Source organism: Mobula hypostoma, chromosome 12, assembly GCF_963921235.1.
Source record: "Mobula hypostoma chromosome 12, sMobHyp1.1, whole genome shotgun sequence".
Lineage (NCBI taxonomy): Eukaryota > Metazoa > Chordata > Chondrichthyes > Myliobatiformes > Myliobatidae > Mobula > Mobula hypostoma.
In genome coordinates, this window is record NC_086108.1 from 17,232,021 (window position 1) to 17,255,026 (window position 23,006).

Below are 23,006 nucleotides of genomic sequence, written 5' to 3' on the forward strand. Positions count from 1 at the left end.
TACTATTATCCCGAAGCGGCGTGGTGGTTTTGTGTGGCTGGGAGATAGAGCTCGCAAGCTCCTTGCTGGTACCAGTTAGTCGGGGGAAAATCCCTCATCCAACTGCACGTAGCTTCCCACTGGGTGGTTTGTCTGCTTCCTTGGCAAATCCCCGTTCGATTCCCGGGAGTGAAAGTTTGCAAGCCGGATCATGGAGTTTAAGGTGGAGGCGCACCGCATTATGACCATCTCCCTCGGCAAGATCTACTCGTCCCGGGTCCAGCGCGGTGGCATCAAACTACACAAGAACTTGCTGGTGTCGTTGGTGCTCAGGAGCGCCCGGCAGGTCTACCTGAACGAGCAGGAAGAGTCCTACCTACGGGCGCAAGGCCAGTTCCAGCCGGTGGCGGCGGCAATGGGCGGCCAGCAGCCTCCCAGCTGGGCCGAGATGGAGGCGAGGATTGCTGGCGAGGGCCTCGGGGAACACGGGCCTGCCCGGGCGGAGGCGGCGGAAAGGACTGAACCTCAAGAACAGGCGCCAAGTTGGGCGGAGGCGGAAAGGACTTTATGCCCGCCCTCCAATGAGCAAGGGTCGGAGACAAAGGCCCCGCAGGAACAGCGTGTTCCCCGCCAGCCCCCTGCGACTTGTACCCAGCAGCTGGAGGCTAGGGGGACTCGAGAGCCGGGCTGCGTCCGTAAAAAGAGGAGCGGAGAGCAAGGGGAAGCCGAGCCTGAAAGTCTGTTCAAAAGGCCCAGAACCGAGAAGCATTTGATCATCTCGACTGCCACCCCACAAGAGGAAGAGGAAATGGAGACCTCCAATGTCTCCAGCCTCATCAACATCTTTGGCTCCAGTTTCTCAGGGCTCCTGAGTAAGGAGGAGAGTGACGGCGAGAGCGGGCAGATCTGTTGCGATCAAGTACTGGGGAACATGGGTTCCTGGAACAGGGCGATTGTCGCTTTCTGAAAGCTTCGCCCTTTGGGACAGTAGAGATGGAGACCAGGACTTTGTCGGCTTTGACTGGTTCTCATTTCTGGAGCATGTGCCACGACTGGGGAGGTTTGGTTCGTATCATCCTGCACCTCTCAAAAGGCGCCCTCAGCATCACGTGGAGAGCAGCTTCATTCACCACCTCTCAATGAGGAAATGGCGAGGATAGGTGGCCTCTGACAGGCGTGTTCAGTCTCGGGTGGAGGACATTTCTTCGAGTTGGGAGTTCCTGTGGATTTTGTTTCTGGTTTAATAGTGCGACCTGGGTAAATGTTGAAAAGGTAGCAAGAGTATTTCAAAGTTTTTCAGTATATCGAAACCAGATACAACTTGCTGATTAAGTTGCCTTTTTCCCGTCTGTTCTGCGCCCTTTCGCAGATATTAATATGCATTGCATTCGTACTGAGCAGTTTAGATTGCTGTGCGGGTTATTTAACGTCTTTGTTTTATAAAGACATCAAATGTGTTCGATTATCCGTTTTTGTAATACTGTTTTCATTGTATTAATGGTATAATTTACACGAATTAAAAGTTATTTTAATTTAATCTTGGTCTTTTGGCTTGTTTTTACGCGCTGGACCTCGATGGGTTAACTCCGCTGCCGTTGTGCCGGTTGGGGGAGGGGCGTTTCCTTTGTGGCTATTGTTGGGAGGAATGCATTGGGCTCTTTTAAAGAGACAGTGCTGCTTTTGTCTGTGCTAAGTAGGGTAAAGTTCACCCAGTTCCAACCGCAACTGTATTTTAAACACAGCCACCCGCCCAGAGTTGGCGTGTTTGGCTCTTGAGTGACTTTTCTATGGAGGTTTAAGTGTAACCACTTACTTCCTTCATTTTGTACTCTCCAACCCCGCCCCCACCAAAAGTTGGCCGACTTTTCCATTCCGTCAGTGTCGAGTTGAAACTATATCCTGCCTAAGTGATCAGGAGCAGGGCGGTCCAACATATTTCCCGCCACCACCCCTCTCCAAGAAAAAGCTGCTAGTTTACTTTAATCTTTGCTGTTTAGCCTCGAGTTGTGCGGGGGTGGGGTGTGTGGGGGGAGAACTGAAGTAAGAGGGCAGTGCTTGGTGGCTGAGCGGATGCCGAGAAGAGCAAGAGCAAGCAAGCAGGGGGTTTTCGCTGGTGCCTGATGCTTGTGTAATGCATTCCAGGTGAAAGCCGGGCACTCAGTTGAATTTGTTTCTCTTGCCTTCTCCCCCTCAGATCACTGGCTTCGTGATATGTGTGTTTGCTGGCTCTGGGCTTGAAGTCGCTGGAGTTCAGAAGAATGAGGGGATCTCACAAATCTATTGAAAGGCCTAGATAAAGTGGATGTGGAGAGGATGTTTCCTATAGTGGGGGAGCCTCAGACCCGTGTAGAATTTCACTAAGTTGCCCCTTTTCTGTAAGTGAAAATCCTGACTTTTATGATGGCTACCTTTTTAGTTCTGATCCTTGGTTTGTTGGTTAGTGATAATTTTCCTGCTGGATCAATTGTAAATGCTGGCTTGTTTAAATGGAGTTTGCAGCAGTAGGACTAGTTAACCACCATACATGCTCCAGTGGCTTTGGGTATTTTAAAGTTTATGGGGGGGGGTCTTTGCCCTGCAAATAATGTGGCTATAGTTTTTTACACATTGGGGAAATTGTAGATAATTTTGATTCTGTTCTAAATACAGTGTAAGGTGATTACATGATTTTGAAAACATCTTTTCTAAGGGTAAAAAAAAATTCAAAATCAGTAGTTTGTGTGGAACCAAGAAAAATACAAGGAACAAATTGTAAAAGGGAAATGACCAGGCTGATTAAATTTTGATCTTCCAAACGTGGCCTAACCAAGCTTTGTACAGCTACAAATGGCTTTCCACCTCAATCCCAATGCAGGTTTTGACCTGAAATGTTGACAATACCTTTCTCTATTGTTCTCTCAGTACAGCCCTATTCTGAAGCTGTCTTCTGTTCCTAAACTCCCTACCATAGGAAACACCACCACATTCACTCTATTGAGGCCTTCAACATTTGATGGCTTTTAATGAGATCTCCCCTTATTATTCTAAATTCCAGAGAGTACATGCCCAAAGCCATCATCACTCCTCATCTAATAACTCTCTCAAATGTCAGCACATCCTTCATGAACTAACGGGCCCAAAATACACTCAATACTCCAAGTGAGGCATCAACAGTGCCTTGTAAAGTCTATTATATCCTTGCTGTTATATTTTAGTCCCCTCGAAAAGAATGCTAGCATTGCATTTACTTGCTCACCAATGACTCAACCTGTAAATTAACTTTTGGGAAATCTTGCACAAGGTCTCGCAAGTCATTTTGCACTTAAGATTTTTGAATTTTCTCCCCATTTAGGAAATAGTCTATACTTTTATTCTACTAAGTTGTATGACCATACATCCCTACACTGTATTCCATCTTTGCCCTTTCTCCTAATCCAAGTCCTTCTGCATCCTTCCTGCTTCAACACTATTTGCCCCTCCACCCACCCATCTTTGTATTGTTCACAAACTTTGCTACAAAGCCATTCTGTCATCCAAATCATTGATATAAAACATAAAAAGTGGTCCCAGCACTGACTCTGCTAGTTCACCAGCAGACAATCAGAAAAGGCTCCCTTTATTCACATTTGTCTCCTGCCAATCAGTGCTCTATTATTTAGAAGCTTGTGTGGCACCTTGTCAAAGCCCCGAAAATCAAAGCAGCCATCTACCAATTCTACTTAGTCTATCGTGCTTATTTTCTCAAAGAATTCTATCAGATTTGTTGGGCAAGATTTTCTCAAGATAGCCATGCTGAACTTGGCCTATTTTATTATGTACCTCCAAGTACCCTGAAACCACATCCTTAACAATCGACTCCAACATCTTCTCAACCACTGAGGTCAGGCTAAATGGCCTACAATTTTCTTCCTTCTGTGTCTCAGTGTAATGACATTTGCAGTTTTCTAGAACCATGCCAGGATCTAGTACTTGAAAGATCAATACTAATGCCTCCACAATTTCTTCAGGTACTTACTTCAGAGCTCTGGGGGTTCATCTGGTCCAGGTGATTTGTTTCTCTTTACACCTGCTTTTCAAGCACCTCCTCCCTAGTAATAGCAATTGCAAGCACTCTGCCCCCTGACATACTCAAACTTCTGGCATACACTCTCCAACACTGGTGTCTTCCACAGTGGTACAAAATACTTATTCAGTTTGACTGTCATTACTATCCAAAACTATTATCTCTCCAGTGTCATTTTTGCAGTCTTAATATCTGCTCTCACTACTTTTATTCTTAATATCTGAAACAAAACTTTTGGTATTCCCTTGCTATTGTTGGCTAGCTTACCTTCATATTTCAACTCCCACCCCCATTATGGCTTTTTTAGTTGGTTTTCATGTTTCCAATATTCTAACTTCCCTCCAAATTTTGCTCTATTATATTCCATCTTCTGCTTGCATGTTGGCTTTAACTTGTCAGCCTATGTTATCTTGCCTTTGGAATACTATGTTGGGATGTATGTATCCTGCAGCCTTTGAATTTCTCCCAGAAATTCCAGCCTTTGCTGCTCTGCCATCATCCCTGCTAGTGTCCCCTTCCAATCAACTTTGGCTGGTCTCAATAATTCCCTTGCTCCACTGTAATACTGATACATCTGACTACTTTAGCTTCTCCCTCTCAAATTGCAGGATGACCACAGCCCATATTTCCAACTGATTATCCTCCTGAATCCAAGATTCCACCATTTTGTTTTTGTATTGTCAAATGTGTTCAGGGCTTGGTGTTTCGAAGATGTAAATCAGCCTTTGGGTTGGTGAGCCTGAAAGTTGAGTTAAGTGTAAATTGTTCAGAAGAGCAAGAGTTGGAGGCTGTCCATTTAGGAGTTAAGTATGCCTTTTTTTTGTAATAAAACCTGGGCAGAATCTGCCCTGGCTTAGAGTTGATTATTTGAACAGACAGAAATGAGGCTAAGTGGATGTGAATGAGCTGGAGTAATTCAATGAAATAACATGTTTCTGCTTTGAGGGGAGCTGCGTTTCCTCACTTTTCAGCAAACTGGGGTTTAATCCTGACCTCTGGTGAAAGGGTATCTAGATTAGGGCAGCAGAGTGGTATAGCTGTTAGACCTGCTGCCTCACTTCTACAATAAACTTGAAGGTTCAAAGTAAGTTTACTCTCCAAGTATGTATATGTCACTAAATACTACCCTGAGATTCATTTTCTTGCAGGTATTCATGGTGGAACAGAGTGCAATGAATTAATAGAAAAACCACACAGACTGAGAAATTGTGCAAATGCAGAATTAAATAATAATAAATAAATAACACAATGTGAGTTGTAAAATCTTTAAAAGTTAGTCAAGAGGTTCTGTTCAATGATTGACTCAGTTTTGTGTTAAGTGAATATGTCCATGCTGATTCAGGAGCCTGACAATTGAAGGGTAGGACATAACTTCTTGAACCTGGTGGTGTGTACCTAAGGCTCCTGTACCTCCTTCCCGATGGCTGCAGTGAGAAGAAAGCTAGTTGGGACAGTAGGGGTTCTTGGATGGATGCTACTTTATTGTGGATGTGCTCAATGGCGGGGATGGTTTTCTGTGATTAACTTGGCTGTATCGGCCACTGTTTTTCTGTTTTTGGGCATTGGTGTTTCTATTCCAACCAATCAAGATACTGACCTTGGCACTATCTGGAGTTCACATGTAACTGAACTTACCCCAGGATTTGCATCCAATCAGTTAACAGGCTTGGCAACTTGGAGCTACAGGGTGTATGTGGGTGGCAGGAGAACAAATGGTGGTTTGTGGGAGCTTGCATCATCTTCTGGTGAGCTCATGGGTTTCTGATAGATGCTCTGGTTTCTTTCCCACATGCCAGAGATGTGGAAATTAATTGCACACTGTAAATAGTCTCCCAGTGTGCTGGTGAGCCTAATTTCGGGGGGGGGGGGGAGTGTGGTGAGGTGTGAGAGCAGATGATGGCAATGTAGAATTTGTGTAAATCAGGTTCCCAACTTATTTCATGCCATGGACCCCTATTATAAATGGATATTTGATAGTTAGCATAGATTTGATGAATTGACTGGTCTATTTCTGCACTGTATTTCTCTCTGGGTTATAATTGATCTTGGTATGCCCTAGACATGAGATCAATAAAATATGTGAATTGTATTTCACACAAGGAAATAAGTTAGCTAATTTTGACATAGTGTAATTCTGACAGCACTGAGAAGTGATCAGATTTCCTTGATGCTTGGTTGGGGGGGGGGGTTGTACTGTAAATCCTGGTTTTCCCAATTTTATATTATCACTTACTGCCTTGCAGTGGGAGGAAATCAGCTGATTTGAGTACTCAAAGAAAGTTCCTACCAGTGTTGGTGACAACCATGCTGGCAAGTGGGGGTTTCTGAAGGTTTGTCTCAGCCACTGGTTCCCTCTGCTCCAGGTTTCAGTCAGGACTGTGCACTTCATTCCCTGGATGGGGACTACATCTGCTGTCCATAACCTACTCAATGACACAGGTTTATTCAGCAGGATCAAAGTAATTGGGATTCCCCCCCAAACCACCGTGCCCCTATGTGTGTCAAGAGAGGGAACATCTGACACTTGACTATGCCCAGTTCTAGCAGTAAAAACTGAGATCCTATTTTCCAATTTTGGCGGCTGGTCAAAGGCTCAAGTTTTGCCGAGGCTCTGTGGTGCTCAATACCACTGTTGGGACTTGTTTACTATGACTAACTGCTGTCAGGAATGGCTGAGGATTCATATTCTCCTGCCCATCCAGTCTCTGATCAGGTTCATACATGTGGGGAGTCAGCTAGATACAGGTAGCTCTGATTATTTGTATATGACTGTGGACATTGCAAAGTCAGTATTAATTCCCCTTTTGGTGCTGGTGGAGAGTTACAGAAGTGGTTACAGTGCAGATAAACTCAACACTATTCGGTAAGAAATTCCAGGGTTCCAGTCTAAAGTCTCTTTTCAAGTCAGCACAGTAAGGGAATTTGAAATGGGTAGTTCTCTGTACTTCCTGGCGCTAGTGGAGTTTGCATGTTTGTGTGTACTGTTTAAGTGTTGCTGCAACGTATCTTGTTGATTGCCCTGCACTTGTATTGGGAGAAATGTGCACAAGGAGGGGGCCAGAGATGGCCAGGCAGCCAATTTATTATTCACTCTCAACACCATTCTCTTGCCTTGTAACCTTTAACGCTTACTGCATTATAACTTGTCAGCCATTGCTTTAAATATACACAATGACTGGTCTCCACAGCTGTTGGTGGCAATGAATTCCACAGATTTGCCATTCTCCTCTTGGAGGGGCATTATTTTATTCTGAGTCTATGCCCTCTTATCCTAGACTTTCCCCACTACTGGAAACATTCTCTCCACATCCACTGTATTCAGGCCTTCTTCTGGGGATTTACCATGTGAAATGTAGTTTATGATCTTATGAATTATCACATGATCACATCACATTGTTATATCACAATATTACATAATGAAATGTATTTAAAATCACACTTAAAGAATTATGGTTATATCTTGTGTAATACTGGAGGCTGCTTACTTGTTTAGCAGTCTCATGTGTGCCACTCTGTTAAAGGGCTTCTGAAAATTCAAATAAATAACATCCTTTTACTCCTGCCTGTAACTTCCTCAAAGAATTTCAACAGATTTATCATCAACATCTCTTAAGGAAACTATGCTGACTTTTGTTTATTCTATTGTACCACCAAGTACCCTAAAACCTCGTCCTTAATAATGGGCTCTAACATTTTACCAACCACGAGAAAGACAGTCTATGATTTTCTGCCTTTTGCCTCCCTCCTTCCTTAAAGAGTGAAGTGACATTTGCAATTTTCCAGTCCTCTGGAACTGTTCCTGACTGGTGATTTTTGAAACACTGCTAGTGCCTCTATAATCTCTTCAGCTACCTCTTTTAGAACCCTTTCCAAAAACAGACTTTATTTATGATTTAAAAAAAACATATATACGAAGGAAGAAACAATGCGAAATTAAAACTTGTACATTTGAGGACAGCATATTTAATGGAAACATTAAAGAGAAAAGGCACAAGCAAACATAGCAGAATTGCCACTCGTGTAGTTCCTTGGGGTGATACTACCTTCGCTTGTTTGAGGAGCTTTCGCCCACCTAATTCGGCCCCTTCATTTGTGGTAGCAGAAGGTGTCTATACAGTGGTCCACACCAGAGTCTGTACTGTTGCGTATATGCACGCCTGCAGCCTGGAGTGTGCCAGCCTACAGCATGCCCTTCAGATGTCTCACTGTGCTGCAGACCAAAAAGCATCTTTCTCTGAATTGATGACCTTCCAGTAGCACTTAATGTTCGTCCTGGTGGGCATCCCTGGAAGCAGTCCTGAAGGTAAAGGGGATATTGGATCAGATGGGCCAGTTACCGAAGAGCACGGTTTTGTTCTTCCTGGCCCCAAATGCCATCTCGAGTTAGTGGTAGATGCTGCTCAACCCATGAACTGACCGTGGATCCAAGCAGAAGATGGCAACATTTTTCTTGCATAAGTGGGGTTTTGACTTGTGTGCCTGCATTGCCTGGTAGCATCTTCCCACTTATACTTGCGGCCTTCCTGATGGATGAGCAAAGGGTTCTTTGTAGCATACATACAAGACCGGAGAGTGGACGACCCTGCCTGATCCCTGACTTGATGGGAAAGCTATCTGACTCCCACCCATTAATTTGAACTGCACCATGAGAGTCAGTGTGGAGGAGCAAGATCCAATTTCTGATTCCCTTCCCAAGATCCTTTTTGGAGAGCATGCCCATCATTTATTATTTTGTACATCATTATTGCACATTATTGCAAATTGATAAATAATATTATTAGTTAAGTCTGCACACTGCTGACTTTAGATGTTTTTTAAATGTTGCTGCTCTAACAAAAGAATTTCCCCCTCAGCAATAAAGTATTTATTATTATTATTATTTGTGATATCCTGTTGAAAACTTTCTCCTTGTCTGAGCATCCACCCCTCTGACCTGCGCACAGGTTCTTGAATTGTGTGTGACCGTCTGAGATTTTCCAGCCTGATGTCCTCCTTTTCCTGCTTCTGCTACATACATCAGGATGCTGTTTATCAATTATAGCTCAGCATCCAATACCATTATCCCCTCAAAACTAATCAATGAGCTCCAAGATCTGGCTTCAATCCCTCCTTGTGCAATTGGATCCTTGATTTCCTCACTTGCCGACTCCAGTCAGTTCAGTTCGGCAAAAACATCTCTACAATCGCCATCAGCACTAGTGCACCACGGTTGTGTGCTTAGCTCTCTGCTCTACTTGATTTACACCTATGACTGTGTGGCTAAGTACAGCTCCAACACCATATACAAGTTTGCCGATGACACCACTGTTGTGGGCTGTATCGAAGGGGATGAATCAGCATACAGGAGAGAGATTGAAAACTTGGCTGAGTGGTGTCATAACAACAACCAATGTCAGCAAGGCTAAGGAACTGATTGTAGACTTCAGGAGAGGGAAATTGGAGGTCCATGAGCCAGTCCTCATTGGAGGATCAGATGTGGAGATGGTTAGCAACTTCAGTTTCCTGGGTATTACTATTTCAGAGGACCTGTCCAGAACCTAGTACGTAAATGCAATTGCGAAGAAAGCGCCACAAGTGCTTTTATTTCCTTAGATTTAGAGATTTGGCACAATATCAAAACCTTTGACAAACTTCTATAGATGTGTAGTGGAGAGTGTATTCACTGGCTGCATCTCTGCCTGGTATGGAATCACTAACTGCCTTTGAACAGAAAATCCCACAAAATGTAGTAGATTCAGCCCTGTATGTCATGGGTAAAGCCCTCCCAACCATTGAGAACATCTACATGAAATGCTGTCACAGGAAAGCAGCATCCATCATCAGAGATCCTCACCACCCAGTTCATGTTCTTTTCTTGATGATACCATCAGGTAGAATGTACATGAGCCTCAGGACTCACACCAACAGGTTCAAAAACTCCACAACCATCAGGCTCTTGAACAAAAGGGGATAACGACACTCAGTTGCCCATCCATTGAGATGTTCCACAATCAATGGACTCACTTTAAGGACTCTTTATCTCATTATTTCATGTTCTCATTATTTGTTATTTATTTATATTTGCATTTGCACAGTTTGTTGTCTTCTGAACCCTGGTTGATATTTCATTGATCCTGTTATAGCTGCAATTCCTTGGATTTACTGAGTATGCCTTCAGGAAAATGAATCTCAGGGTAGTATGTGGCGACATATATGTACTCCAATAACAAAATTTACTTTGAACTTTGTTTATTGATGATAATAATGCTGTCAGCCAGAGACACTGCAGTATACTTCCAGAAGATCCAGAGTCATCTAATCCCACAGAAGCAGGTGCAACTCTGCTGATAAGTGGTCGCTTCGAGGAGTTTCATTTATGGCAAGGGAATGGATGGAACTAGTTGGCACCTCAAGGGACAGTGGCTAATCCAGGCTCTCCTGCTTATTGTTGTCCAGCACCCTAGTCTGGAAGACTGAGCCTGCCTACGGTATATTGTTGCACAAAGTTATGCTAGAGTGAATGAAGAGGTGAAAGAAACTAACGATAGTTAAAATGGTGTATTGGGACTGAGAGGACATAACTCCCAAGGTCCTGTAATCCCCAGGATCTATGACTTTAAAGTGAATAGGCTGGTTGTTATCACCAAAAAATTTGACCATAAGATATAGGAGCAGAATTGGGTCATCTGGCCCATCGAGTCTGCTCCGCCATTCAATTACAGCCGATCCTTTTTTTTCTCCTCCTCAACCCCAGTTCCCAGCCTTCTCCCCGTAACCTTTGATGCCATGTCCTATCAAGAACCTATCAATCTCTGCCTTAAATACACCCAACGACCTGGCCTCCACAGCTGCATCAGGCAGCAAATTCCACAAGTTCACCACCCTGTGGCTAAAGAAATTTTCTACATTTCTGTTTTGAAAGGGCACCCCTCTATCCTGAGGCTGTGCCCTCTTGTCCTAGACTGTCCCACCATGGGAAACATCTACTCTCTCTAGGCCTTTCAACATTCGAAAGGTTTCAATGAGATCCCCCCCTCATCCTTCTGAATTCTAGTGAGTACAGACCCAGAGCCATCAAACATTCCTCGTATTGATAACCCTTTCATTCCTGTAATCATCCCTGTGAACCTGTCCTGGTCCTTCAATTCCAACACATTTTTTTCTAAGGTGAGGGGCCCAAAACCGTTCACAATATTCAAGATGAGGCCTCACTAGTGCCTTATAAACCCTCAGCATCACATCCTTGCTCTTGTGTTTTAGACCTCTTGAAATTAATACTAACATGGCATTTGCCTTCCTCACCACCTACTCAACCTGCAAGTTAACCTTTAGGGTGTTCTGCACAAGGACTCCTAAGTCCCTTTGCATCTCAGATTTTTGGATTTTCTTCCTGTTTAGAAAATAGTCCGCACATTTATTTCTACTACCAAAGTGCATGACAATGCATCTTCCAATGTTGCATTTCATTTGCCATTTTCTTGCCTATTCTCCTAATCTGTCTAAGTCTTTTTGCATCCTACCCGTTTCTTCAACACTACCTGCCCCTCCGCCAATCTTCGTATCATCTGAAAACTTGATAACAAAGCCATTTATTCTATCATCTAAATTATTTATGTACAGCATAAGAAGAAGTGGTCCCAGCACCAACTCCTGGGGAACACCACTGGTCACTGGCAGCCAACCAGGAAAGGATCCTTTTATTCCCATTTGCTGCCTCCTACTAATCAGCCAATGATCTAACCATGTTAGTAACTTTCCTGTAATACCAAGGGCTCTTAACTGGGTAAGCAGCCTGTGTGTGACACCTAGTCAAAGACCTTCTGAAAGTCCAAATATGCACAATTCACTGCACCCCCTTTACCTATCCTGCATGTAACCTCCTCAAAGAATTCCGACAGGTTCATCAGGCAATATTTTCTCGGAAGGAAACCATGCTGACTTTGCACTATCTTGTCCTGTGTCACCAAGTACTCCATCACGTCATCTTTAACAATTGTCTCTAACATCTTCCCAACCACTGAGGTCAGCTAACTGATCTATAATTTCCTTTCTGCTGCCTTCCTCCTTTCTTAAAGAGTGGAGTAACATTTGCAATTTTCTAGCCCTCTGGCACCATCCCAGAGTTCAATGCTTTTTGAAAGATCATTACTAATGCCACCACAATCTCTAATGCTACCTCTTTCAGAACCCCTGGGGTTCAGTTCATCTGGTCCAGGTGACTTATGTACCGTTAGGTGTTTTAGCTTTTTGAGCCACTTCTCTCCTGTAATTGTAACTACACCCACTTCCCTTCTTTCACACACTACAACATCAGGAATACTGCCAGTGTCTTCCACAGTGAAAACTGATGAGAAATACTCATTTAGTTCATCAGCCATCTCCTTGTCTCCTGTTATTATTTCTCCTGCCTATCCAGAATTAGTAGATTCTAGTGTGGTTCAGATAGACTGGAAAGTTGAAACTCTAACCTCATTACTTAACAAAAGAGGAAGAAAGAAAGTAAAGAACTATAGACAAGGTAGCATGCTATCAGTTGTAGAAAAAATAGTGGAATCAATTATTTAAGAAATGCTAACAGGAAAATTGGAAAATAATGAAAGACTGGGCAAAGTTGAGATGGATTTATGAAATAAATCTGTTAGAATTTCTTGAGGATGTAATTAGCAGAATAGCTGAAGACAAACCAGTTGATGTGTGTATCTGGACATTCAAGGCCTTTAATAAGATGCTATACAAAAGATTATCGCAGAAAATTGGTGTGCAGAATATTGTGGGTATTTTACTGAGGAGGACTAAGGAATAGTTAATGGACAGAGAATAGAGAGCAGGAATATATGGGTTAATGGGGTGGGCAGTGATCACAGTCTGTTGCAGGAACTGGTGCTGCTCACAATTAATATGAATGATTTGAGTGAGAAGATCAAGTGTAATATATCTAATTTTGGTTTATCGTCGACTGAGAGATTAAGCTAGGATTTAGAAGAATGCAAGGGCATCTCAAAAAATGTACAGAATTCTTTTCGGGTTAACAAAGTGTATATGGAGTTGATGTTTCCTCGTGATTGGGTAGACTTGAACCAGTGATCACAGTGTCAAGATAATGAGGTTCTCTGAGATAAACAGAAATTTCTTCACCCAGAGGTTGATAGATTTTTGGAAGTCTCTGCATATGGGTTGTAGAGGCTAAGTCACTTAAGACACAAGATAGATCAATCAATTTTTAAATACTAAAGTCAAGGACTATGGGCTGAGTATAGGAAAGTGACATAGATGCCTATTGTTGTGAAATGCCAAAATGGGTGAGAGGGCTTGAGAAGTTTATTTTTGATTCTAATATTATGTTCTTTTTAAAATTACACAACATCTCTCCTAAAAGCACCGAGGGGGTGCTTCATCATGTGCACTAGAGTCATGCACGAAGATGGTTCACCAATTAAAAACAATCATACTAGGAATTGCTGTTAGATCAAATTCTTATTATCCAGTTTAATAGAAAGTGATGGAAGGGCAATAATTAAGCAGCCAGTTTGTCAAGTATGAGAGGGAGAATCCTTCATTGTTTGATGATCGATGAGGGTGGAGCAGTGGATGTTGTCTACATGGATTTTAGTAAGGCATTTAATAAGGTCCCTCATGATAGTCCCATTCAGAAAATTAAGTGCACAGAATCCACAGTAATGTTGTTTTTTGTATTCATAACTCGCTTGCCCATAGAAGATAGAGGGTAGTGATCAATGCGTCTTATCAGGCTGGAGGTCTTTTCAAAGGATATATTGGGATCTTTGCTGTTTGTGATTTATATAAATGACCTGGATGAAAACATGGAATGGTGGATTAGTAAATTTGCGAAGTCATAAAGATTGGTGAGATTGAGAATAGAAGATTGGCAAAAGATAGAGTGGGATCAGTTCCAGATACGTGCAGAGAAATGGCAAATGGAGTTTAATCTAACCGAGGGTGAGGTGTTGCAGTCTGGGACATACAGTACTCTGCAAAAGTCATATATAGGAGGGAGCGGGTAGCACCAGAGAGACATTCAATAAACCAATATATGGAGTCAAGTTATCTTGCCTGGTGTCTCAGGGCTGGGTGTGTCTGCACCTGCACCACCTCCACCCCTGGCAATCCTTCTCTGCCACCTGTCGCACTCCACTCCAGCAGTACTCCACTCTTGCCATTCTCAACATCCTTTGCTCCCACCAGATTTACGAGCTCGCTCTCTGCTCCACATTGACAAATACAGCACTATGTGGAAGTCTTAGGCACCCTAGCTATATATAGATTTGTAATATTGCATTCATTTCCTGTCACCTCATTCGAACAAGCGTGTGAAGGCTTTGGAGAGGGTGTTGCAGAGGTTCACCAGGATGCTGCCTGGATTAGAGAGTATGTGCTATAAGGAGAGGTTGAACAACCTGATTTGTTTTCTCTGGAGTGGTAGGGCAGAGGGGAGATCTGATAGAGCTTTATCAAAATGATGAGAGGCATAAATAGAGCATCTGTTTTCTTAAAGTTGAACTCTAATACCAGAGGGCATGCATTTGAGGTGAGAGGGAGAAAGTTCAATGTGTGCAGTAAGTGTTTTACACAGGGATTGGTGTGCACCTGGAATGCGCTGCCAGGGTTGTGGTGGAGGAAGATACAACAGAGGCTTTTAGATTGGCACATGAATATGTAGAGAATGGAGGGATATGGATAATGTGCGGATAGAAAAGATAGGTGCTATTAGTGTAAGTAGTTTGGCTTAATGTTTGGCTGAAGAGACTGTTCCTGTGTAGTACTGCTTTATGCTCAATGTTAATCTCATCATCTGCCTGGAGGAAGTTACAGTGATAGGGAGAGGTAATTGATGGAAATTTTAAAGCTGTCATGTTGCTGTCCTGGGAGCCAACATTGATCTCTGAGTACAAGGAACTGTTGTGAGAGAGTTTAACTCATTTTGCTTGAGCACAGGATTATGAATATATAAGTCTGGAGGTTGATCTGGTGAGCTCCAGGCAAGTCCGGGGCAGAGACACAATATTACTCTTTTCCTTTCAGCTGGAGGATAATGCATGATTTTGTCAGAAGCATTCAGCAATCTGTATTATTCTGAGGAACTCCCATGTAAGTCATCAGCACTTAGCAAACAGTACACCTTTGTGGCCTATCTGACTTTCAAATGTGTAATTCAATCCAATGTAGACATTCTCATATTTCCAGAGCAAGTGTTGATATTCCAACCTAAAAATTTAAATCTACCCTACTTCTGAGGGTTATTGTTCTTCTTGCACAGGGAAGCATGGGGATCAACTGAGGTCAAGACTGCTGTATGCTGAATGGTTAAATAGTTCACATGCACTGACATTTCTTGTACTTCAACCTGTCTGCACTTTGTCCTTACTTTTGTCTTGCCCAGACTTATCCTTTCGTCCCACTTCCAAAACAGGTCAGGCAGGAAGCTTTCCTGTATGGATTTGCCATTTAGCAGGAGGTTGGGGAGAAAGAATGCAGCTTTTGGAATTCTTTCTGCATTACATATTTCAGCTCAGGAAATCAACCCCAGATTTTGGACTCTGTGACTGCCAATTATATTGCATAGTTTACTAACTCCTCTGTTAGGCAACTGTAAGCTCTGCTGTTAAGGTAGTGCAGTGGAGGAACCCTGGTGGGGCACAGTCATTTTTGAACATTGAAGGCTGTATGCATGATTCTGGAAAGAAAGATTTGTGTGTGTGTTTGTTTGTCTTTTCTGTGTAAACATTGTGAATTTCGTGTGTGTTGTAATTTGTGTGTGTGGTGTTCATGTTTTGACAATTGCAGTCCATATCTGTAATATTTATTTGTTGTATGGGAAAGCACGTGTGCAGTAAATGTGCATTTGGTAGTATAGAGTGTATGTGTGGTCTGGGTATAAATGGCTCAGTGTATATATTGGTCTTTGCATCTCCCTGTATGTGATGTGTGGTGTGTATCTGATTCCAGTGTCGATTGCTCTTATTTGTATGTGATATACTGTATGTCAATGTTTTGTGTCTGACTGGTATGCTTCTGGGGCATTTGTACATATGTGCAGGTTTTGATTATATTTGCGGTGTTAATATAATTGTGCATCTAGGGTATGCTTGGTACCTGCATGTGTTTTTTGTGTGTATGTGTTTGGGCATTGTCAGCAGTGCCTTTAATAGCACAGGTGATGAAGTCATTAATGTTAACAAAAACTTTACCACAAGATCAAAGTTCAGTGTGAAAATTCTCAAGGGGAACTTTTCTCACACAGTGCCTCGCAGAAAGCCTGTTGACCCCCCCAGTCAACAGGAGTGATTTTATTAAATGGACTACTGTAAGGTTCATCATAATTGATACTTGTGAAGGGACCCTTGGCTTCCTCACCAAGAGAACCAGGACAAGTTGATGAAAAGATCCTGACATTGGAGAACTAATTATTTGCAAAGGCAAGACATTTTTTTGGACCAGAAACTGCACCAATTCATCTCTATTGGAAACTGAAGGCAAAGGTCTCACAGAAAATCAGTGAGCTAAAGCACAGATGGATAAAGCACAGGAGGTTCAGCAGCTCATTAACAACCATGAATTGTCGTAGAATTTTCAACCCTGTTAAAGCTATCTGTGGCCTTGACAGTGCAAAATTCGTCCAGAGTGAAAAAGCTAAAGTTTTGAATTTCCTCCAAAGCACTGTGTTGTAACTGGTTTTAGACAGCTTTATTTTATGTAGAGTGTTTTGGAATCATTTATTTGATGGTGCAACTTTACTGTTACAAGCTACATGCAATTGTCTAACCAAATTAAACTATAAACTAAATCAGTGTTTCCAAAGCAAAAAGCATACATTGCCACTTTCCTCAAAGCTATTATGTCACCTGATTTCCTGATAATCTCCTCAAAATGCTGTATAAAATTGATTAGACACAACCTACCACACACAAAGCCTTGTTGACTACCCCTAATCAGCTTCTATCTATCCAAAAACTTGTATAAACTGTCCTTTAGAATAACTTCCAATGATTTACCCACTTCTGACATCAGGCTCACCAGCCTATAATTTCCCAGCTTATTCTTAGAACCTTACTCGAACAACAGAACAGCAATATCTATCCTCCAGTCCTCTGGGACCTCACCTGTAGTTAAGGATGTTTTAAATACCTCTACTAAGGCCCCAGCAATTTCTGCACTAGTCTCCCACAAGAACCAAGGGCACACCTTGTCAGGCCTTGTGGACTTATCCACCCTAATTTGGCTCAAGACAGCAAGCATCTCCTGTTCTGTAATCCAGATACAGCCGATGACCTCACTACTGATGCTAAAAAATCCATTTAATATCTCCCCCATCTCTTTTGGTATAGACCACCATGCTGATATTCAAGTGTACAAATTTTGTCCCTTGCTAATTTTTTACTCTTACTGTAGAAGTCCTTGGGATCCTCTAACACTTGATCTGCCAGAACAATCCCATGTCTTCTTTTAGACCTGTTGATTTCCCTCTTAAGTGTTCACTTGCATTTATTATACTCTGCAAATACCTCATTTGTTCCTTGCTGCCCATACCTCCTATCACCTCCTTCTTCGTCTTAACCTGCGCCTTAATGTCCTGCAAAAACCAAGGTTCCCTAAACATATTATCCATACCTTTCATTCCATCTCTGAACTCCCAATGTTTCATTTCTGAAGGTCTCCCACTTACCAAGTTGTTTCTTGTAGTCACGTGTCGAGCAGTTACCAAGCATCTGGACCAGGGGTTCCCAGATGGGGGCCCATGGACCGCTCAGTTAATGCCAGAGGTTCATGGCATAATAAAAGGTTGGGAACCTCTGATGTTCTGTATGGAGGGTAGATATGAATTGGCAAGAGTTGTTGGGGACATGCCAAATTTCTTTAGCCTCCTGAAGAAGCAAAGGTGTTGGTGAATTTTCTTAGCCACGTCATCAACTTGGTTGGACCAGGATAGGCTGTTGTTGAAGCTCTGTAAAGCCCTGTGAACCCCTGTGACTAAAGAGCTCCTCCCTGAATCAGTGTGGATTCTGTCCATCTAGAGGCAGAGTGGAGTGGATTCTATCTACAAAGCAACTCCAAGAGGGAACAGCTCCAGGCACATGGAGTCACATACATGGCCTTTATCAACCTCACTAAAGATTTTGTCTCCAGCAACAGGTTGTCAATTGAACACCCTCCTCGAAGTTAGCTGCCCTCAGAAATGTGGCCCATTTCATACTTATTTCATGCCATAGTCCTAAACAACAGTTCTACCACAGAGCCAATCTCAGAAAAGACCTGTGTTAGATAAGTCTGACACTTTTTCAATCTTTCTTGTTGCAGTGCTGCAACTCACCTCCACTGTATTTCTTCTTGAAGTAGAACTGATCTCCAGAACCGATAGGAACCTGCTCAATCTGAGGCGACCATACCTTAAAACTAAGAACACCCAAACCTCAATTCATCTAATAATCTGTCCATTTCAATGTTGTTAAACTTAATGACATGGTGTCTTTAACAAAAGAATTACAAAGATTCACAGCCCTCTATGAGATGAACTTCCTTCTCAACTCAGTCTTAAGTGGGAGACCAATTATTCAAAGTCAATCTGCCCTCATTGTAGAGTTACCTAATAGGGAAGACATTTTCTCAGCATCTGTTCTGTCAAGTCTACTTAGAATCTTACATATTTCAATAATACATCTCTTGTTTACTCATTTTCTGGTGATTCTTGTGAAAGCCTGTATTTAGTGATGGTAAGGGGTGTTTTGATATCTGTGTTTGTATGGTTTTTATTATATTTATGGATGAATTGATGCCCCTTGATGTGAAGCCTGAAAGAACGCTTAGATGTGTTTGTGTGCTATGTGTGATCCATTATAGGTGGAGATGTATATGTGTAGGGGGAGTATGTGTACATTTAAGGGTGTGTTTTGGATGTCTATCTGTGTGTCAGTGGGCGTTTTATGAATTTTGCAATTTTTATATTGTGTGTTTTAAGTGTGTCATATTGGGAGAAGTACAAACAGGCAAAATTCAGGTCAGTTATGGAGGAGATCAGAAGGAATTATTCAGTAATTTTGGAAGTTCCTGTCATCAGGAATGAGAATTATTCAAGTGCAATTACTTGTACAGTACTTGCACAATTATCCAGTGTTGTGCTGGTATCTGGTGATATTTGCCTGTTTGTTTGGACCACCCCGTTATCTCAGTAGGTGGTGGTGGTGCATTAGAGAGTCACATGACATAACCAGCACTTCATCTGCACTGAGCGAAGTTGTTGTAGTCAGATAGTGTGAGGATGTGACTTCTTGCTTGCGTTGTGTGAGTGTATTGGGTGTGGGGCCCCTAAATTGTCGATGTGGAGCAGAGTGGAAGGAACAAAAGTAGCTGTGTGACAGTAGTTAGTAACACTTGCTGCCAGTTAAGCTGTGCTTTGGAGAAAGGATAATTAATATAGAGCAGAGTTTTCCAATGATTGAGTGAGCAACTGGATCAAAGCCAAGTATGTTTTCTTGGAATTATCTGCTTTGCTTTCAGAATTTCTCTCCTCTCCCCCCATTAGTTATTATGCATTCAACAAGACATTAACTGTTCTGGAATATAGCTGGTGCCACTCCAGCTACTTCTGATCCACAGTTGTGTGTGCTAGTGAACTGTTAAAGTCACCACAAACCCATGCTTTAGACTGACACCTACTCCTATATTTACTCTAAAGGCTGGAGTCACAGGGTTAGGAGCAAGTGTTATGCATGGAAACAGGAATATCTAGATCCTGTGTATCATTTTAATTCAATTGCACACATGGTCTTCCTATCTTTTGTAGTCTCCTTATCGACTTTGCAAGTCTGTACGCTCCCCAGGACAACATAGATTCTGTTCTCGAAGCAAGTGCAAACCAGTATAACATAGCTGCACACTTAGGCTGAAGCATTTAGTACATTTGTGAAATTGTTTCTGATTTTGAGTTCATTTACAAGTTATGAGAGACCTTTATGATCCATCTGTAATTTCCTTGAAGGTATTAATGGTAAGACTCTTGGCAGTGTGGAGGATCAGAGGGATCTTGGGGTCCGAGTCCATAGGACACTCAAAGCTGCTGCGAATGTTGACTCTATGGTTAAGAAAGCATATGGTGCATTGGCCTTCATGAATCGTAAGATTGAGTTTAGGAGCCAAGAGGTAATGTTGCAGCTATATAGGTCCCTGGTCAGACCCCACTTGGAGTACTGTGCTCAGTTCTGGTCGTCTCGCTATAGGAAGGATGTGGAAACCATAGAAAGGGTTCAGAGGAGATTTACAAGGATGTTGCCTGGATTGGGGAGCATGCCTTATGAGAATAGCTTGAGTGAACTCGGCCTTTTTTCCTTGGAGCGACGGAGGATGAGAGGTGACCTGACAGAGGTGTACAAGATAATGAGCGGCACTGATCCTATGGATAGGCTTTCTCCCAGGGCTGAAATGGCTAGCACGTTTTAAGGTGCTTAGAAGTAGGTACGGAGGAGATGTCAAGGGTAAGTTTTTCAAGCAGAGAGTGGTGAGTGTGTGGAATGGGCTGCCGGTAGCGGTGGTGGAGGCGGAAACAATAGGGTCTTTTAAGAGACTCCTGGATGGATACATGGAGCTCAGAAAAATAGAGGGCTATGGGTAACCCTAGGTAGTTCTAAGGTAAGGACATGTTCGGCACAGTATTGTGCGCTGAAGGGCCTGTATTGTGCTGTAGGTTTTCTATGTTTCTATGTATAGTGAACTAACATGATAGTCCTGGTAAAGGTATGGCAGTACTCTTCAAAGAAGAGTTGGTTGGGTCCCCTTATTCATCGGCCATTTGACACATGAGATGGCAGAGATTGGAATCTTCAGCAACAAACAATCTGCTAGAAGAACTCAGCAGGCTGAGCAGCATCTGTAGAGGAAGTAAGCTGGAATTGGTTTATTATTGTCACATGAACAGAGTTCAATGCCTGCCATGCAAATTGATTTTACAGATCAAATTATTGATGGGAGAAGGGTTGAGAGAAGTTGTTCGGGGTGGGTGGGGCCTTTGATTTTACTGGCTGCTTTACTGAAGCAGCGAGAAACCTGGACAGAGTTCGTAGAGTGGAGGCTGGCTCCTATGATTTGCTGAGCTGTGACCACACCAACTTGGGTGTGTTCAAGATAGCAAACTGTGCAAATATGAAAGTAAATAATAATAATCAAATAAAGAATAAATATTAAGAACATGAGATAAAGAGTCCTTGAGAGTGAGTCCATAGGTTGTGAGAATAATTCAGTGACGGCGCAGGTGAAGCTGAATCAACTTATCCTCTTTGGTTCAAGAGCCTGATGTTTGAAGGACAATAACTGTTCCTGATCCTGGTGGTGTAGGTTGTAAGGCTCCTGTTTCTTCTTCCTGATGGCAGCAATGAGAAGAGAGCATGCCCTAGGTAGTGGGGGCCTCTGATGATGAGTGCTGCTTTCTTGTGACAGTGTTTCATGTAAAAAAGGATGGCAAGCCTTTGGAATGAACTGCCAGAAATAGTGGTTCAGGTGGACATATTAGCAAATTTTAAAAACCATCTTGATAAGTACGTGGATAGGAGAGGTTTAGAGGACCATAGATCAAACATTGACGATGGAACACAATTGACATGGACAAGTTGGGCCAAAGGACCTGTGTCTGTACTGTTTGGCTGTATGACTGTAGAGTGATTTAAACCACTGAAGGTTGGTTTCTGAGATTGGGGGTGGGGGCTCGCATTTAGGTAGCGCCTTTTGACCACTTCTGGTTGAAGTGGTTATGTCCTTCTCCTTTGCACTATCATCCTGGATTTGCTGGGGATAAGGATGGGTGAGCTCATGGAACCTTGTCCATTGCTATTCATGACTGGACGTGGCAGGTCTATGCAGAGCTTTGATCTGGTACGTTGGCGGCGGGATCACTGAGGTGTTGAATGCACATTGCTGTCACTGTTTGACATACGTGCAGCTTGTTTGGTTGATGCCTCACCTGAAGTCATCTGGTGCTGTTCCTGTGTTGCCCTACACTCCCCGTTCAATCATTATTGGTCCCCTGGCTTGCTGGTGATGGTAGTTTGAGGTCTATACCAGTCTGTCGTATTAAGTAAGGCAAAGTGTTTCTGCTTTGGATTCACAGCATACCATTTCTGGCCCATTTGATTTGCATGGTTTGCTCTGAATTTATTCCATTTGGAGCAGTGTTACACAACAGAATGGAGGGAAGCCTTGTATGTTGGTGATAGTTATGGAGAGATACAGCATGAAAACAGGCTCTTCACCCTTCGAGTCTACACTGACCATCAACCAGTTGCTACACCAGGTGTTCCCAGCCTTTTTTATGCTGTGGACCCCAGTTGGGAGCTCCTGCGTTACACTAATCCTACATCCCCCCATTCTCATTAAATTTTCTTGCTTTCTACCACTTTTCCACACACTGGAGACAAGTTACAACCTGCATGTCTTTGGAATGTGGGAGCAAAGTGGAGCATCCAAAGGAAACGCACGCAATCACAGTCAAATGCAAACTCCGCACAGAAAGCACCGGAGGTCAGAATCTCTAGCATTGTGAGTCAGTGGTTGTTCCTGCAAAATAGTCCAAGACTTTAAAGTTGAACTAGATAATTCACAAAAAGGACAGTGGAAATCTGGGAGTTTCTCTTCCAAAACATTATTGAGGATGGTGGGAAGGGGTACCAGAGTACAACTGAAACTTTCCAGTGAGATTGCTAGATTTTTGTAAAGGTATTAAAGGTTACGAAAATAAGGCAGGTAAGTAGGGTTAAGATACAGGCCAATCATGATCTCACTGCATGTGGAAGAGATTGAAAGGGCTGAATGGCCTCCTGCTGTTCCAGCTTCACATTGGTTGGTCGTGTCCATTAACGTGATCTGCTGTGTTCACATTAACATAACACACTCCATTTTACTTATTCCTCCAATGGCGTGCCCATTTGGTGGTGTGCATCACATTAACCTCTAATCCCTGGGGTGGGTTAACAACCACACTGCAGTTGAGAAGGATGATAATGAGGCC

At 42.8% G+C, this 23,006-nt stretch overlaps 1 protein-coding gene across 1 annotated transcript; it reads left to right on the forward strand.

Moving 5' to 3' along the window:
- On the forward strand, positions 1-1,499 carry ier5 (immediate early response 5). The gene has a single exon (XM_063063684.1). It carries the CDS (start codon positions 191-193, stop codon positions 944-946), a length of 756 nt encoding a protein of 251 aa, XP_062919754.1. The 5' UTR covers positions 1-190; the 3' UTR covers positions 947-1,499.
- The last annotated feature ends 21,507 nt before the right edge of the window (positions 1,500-23,006 follow it).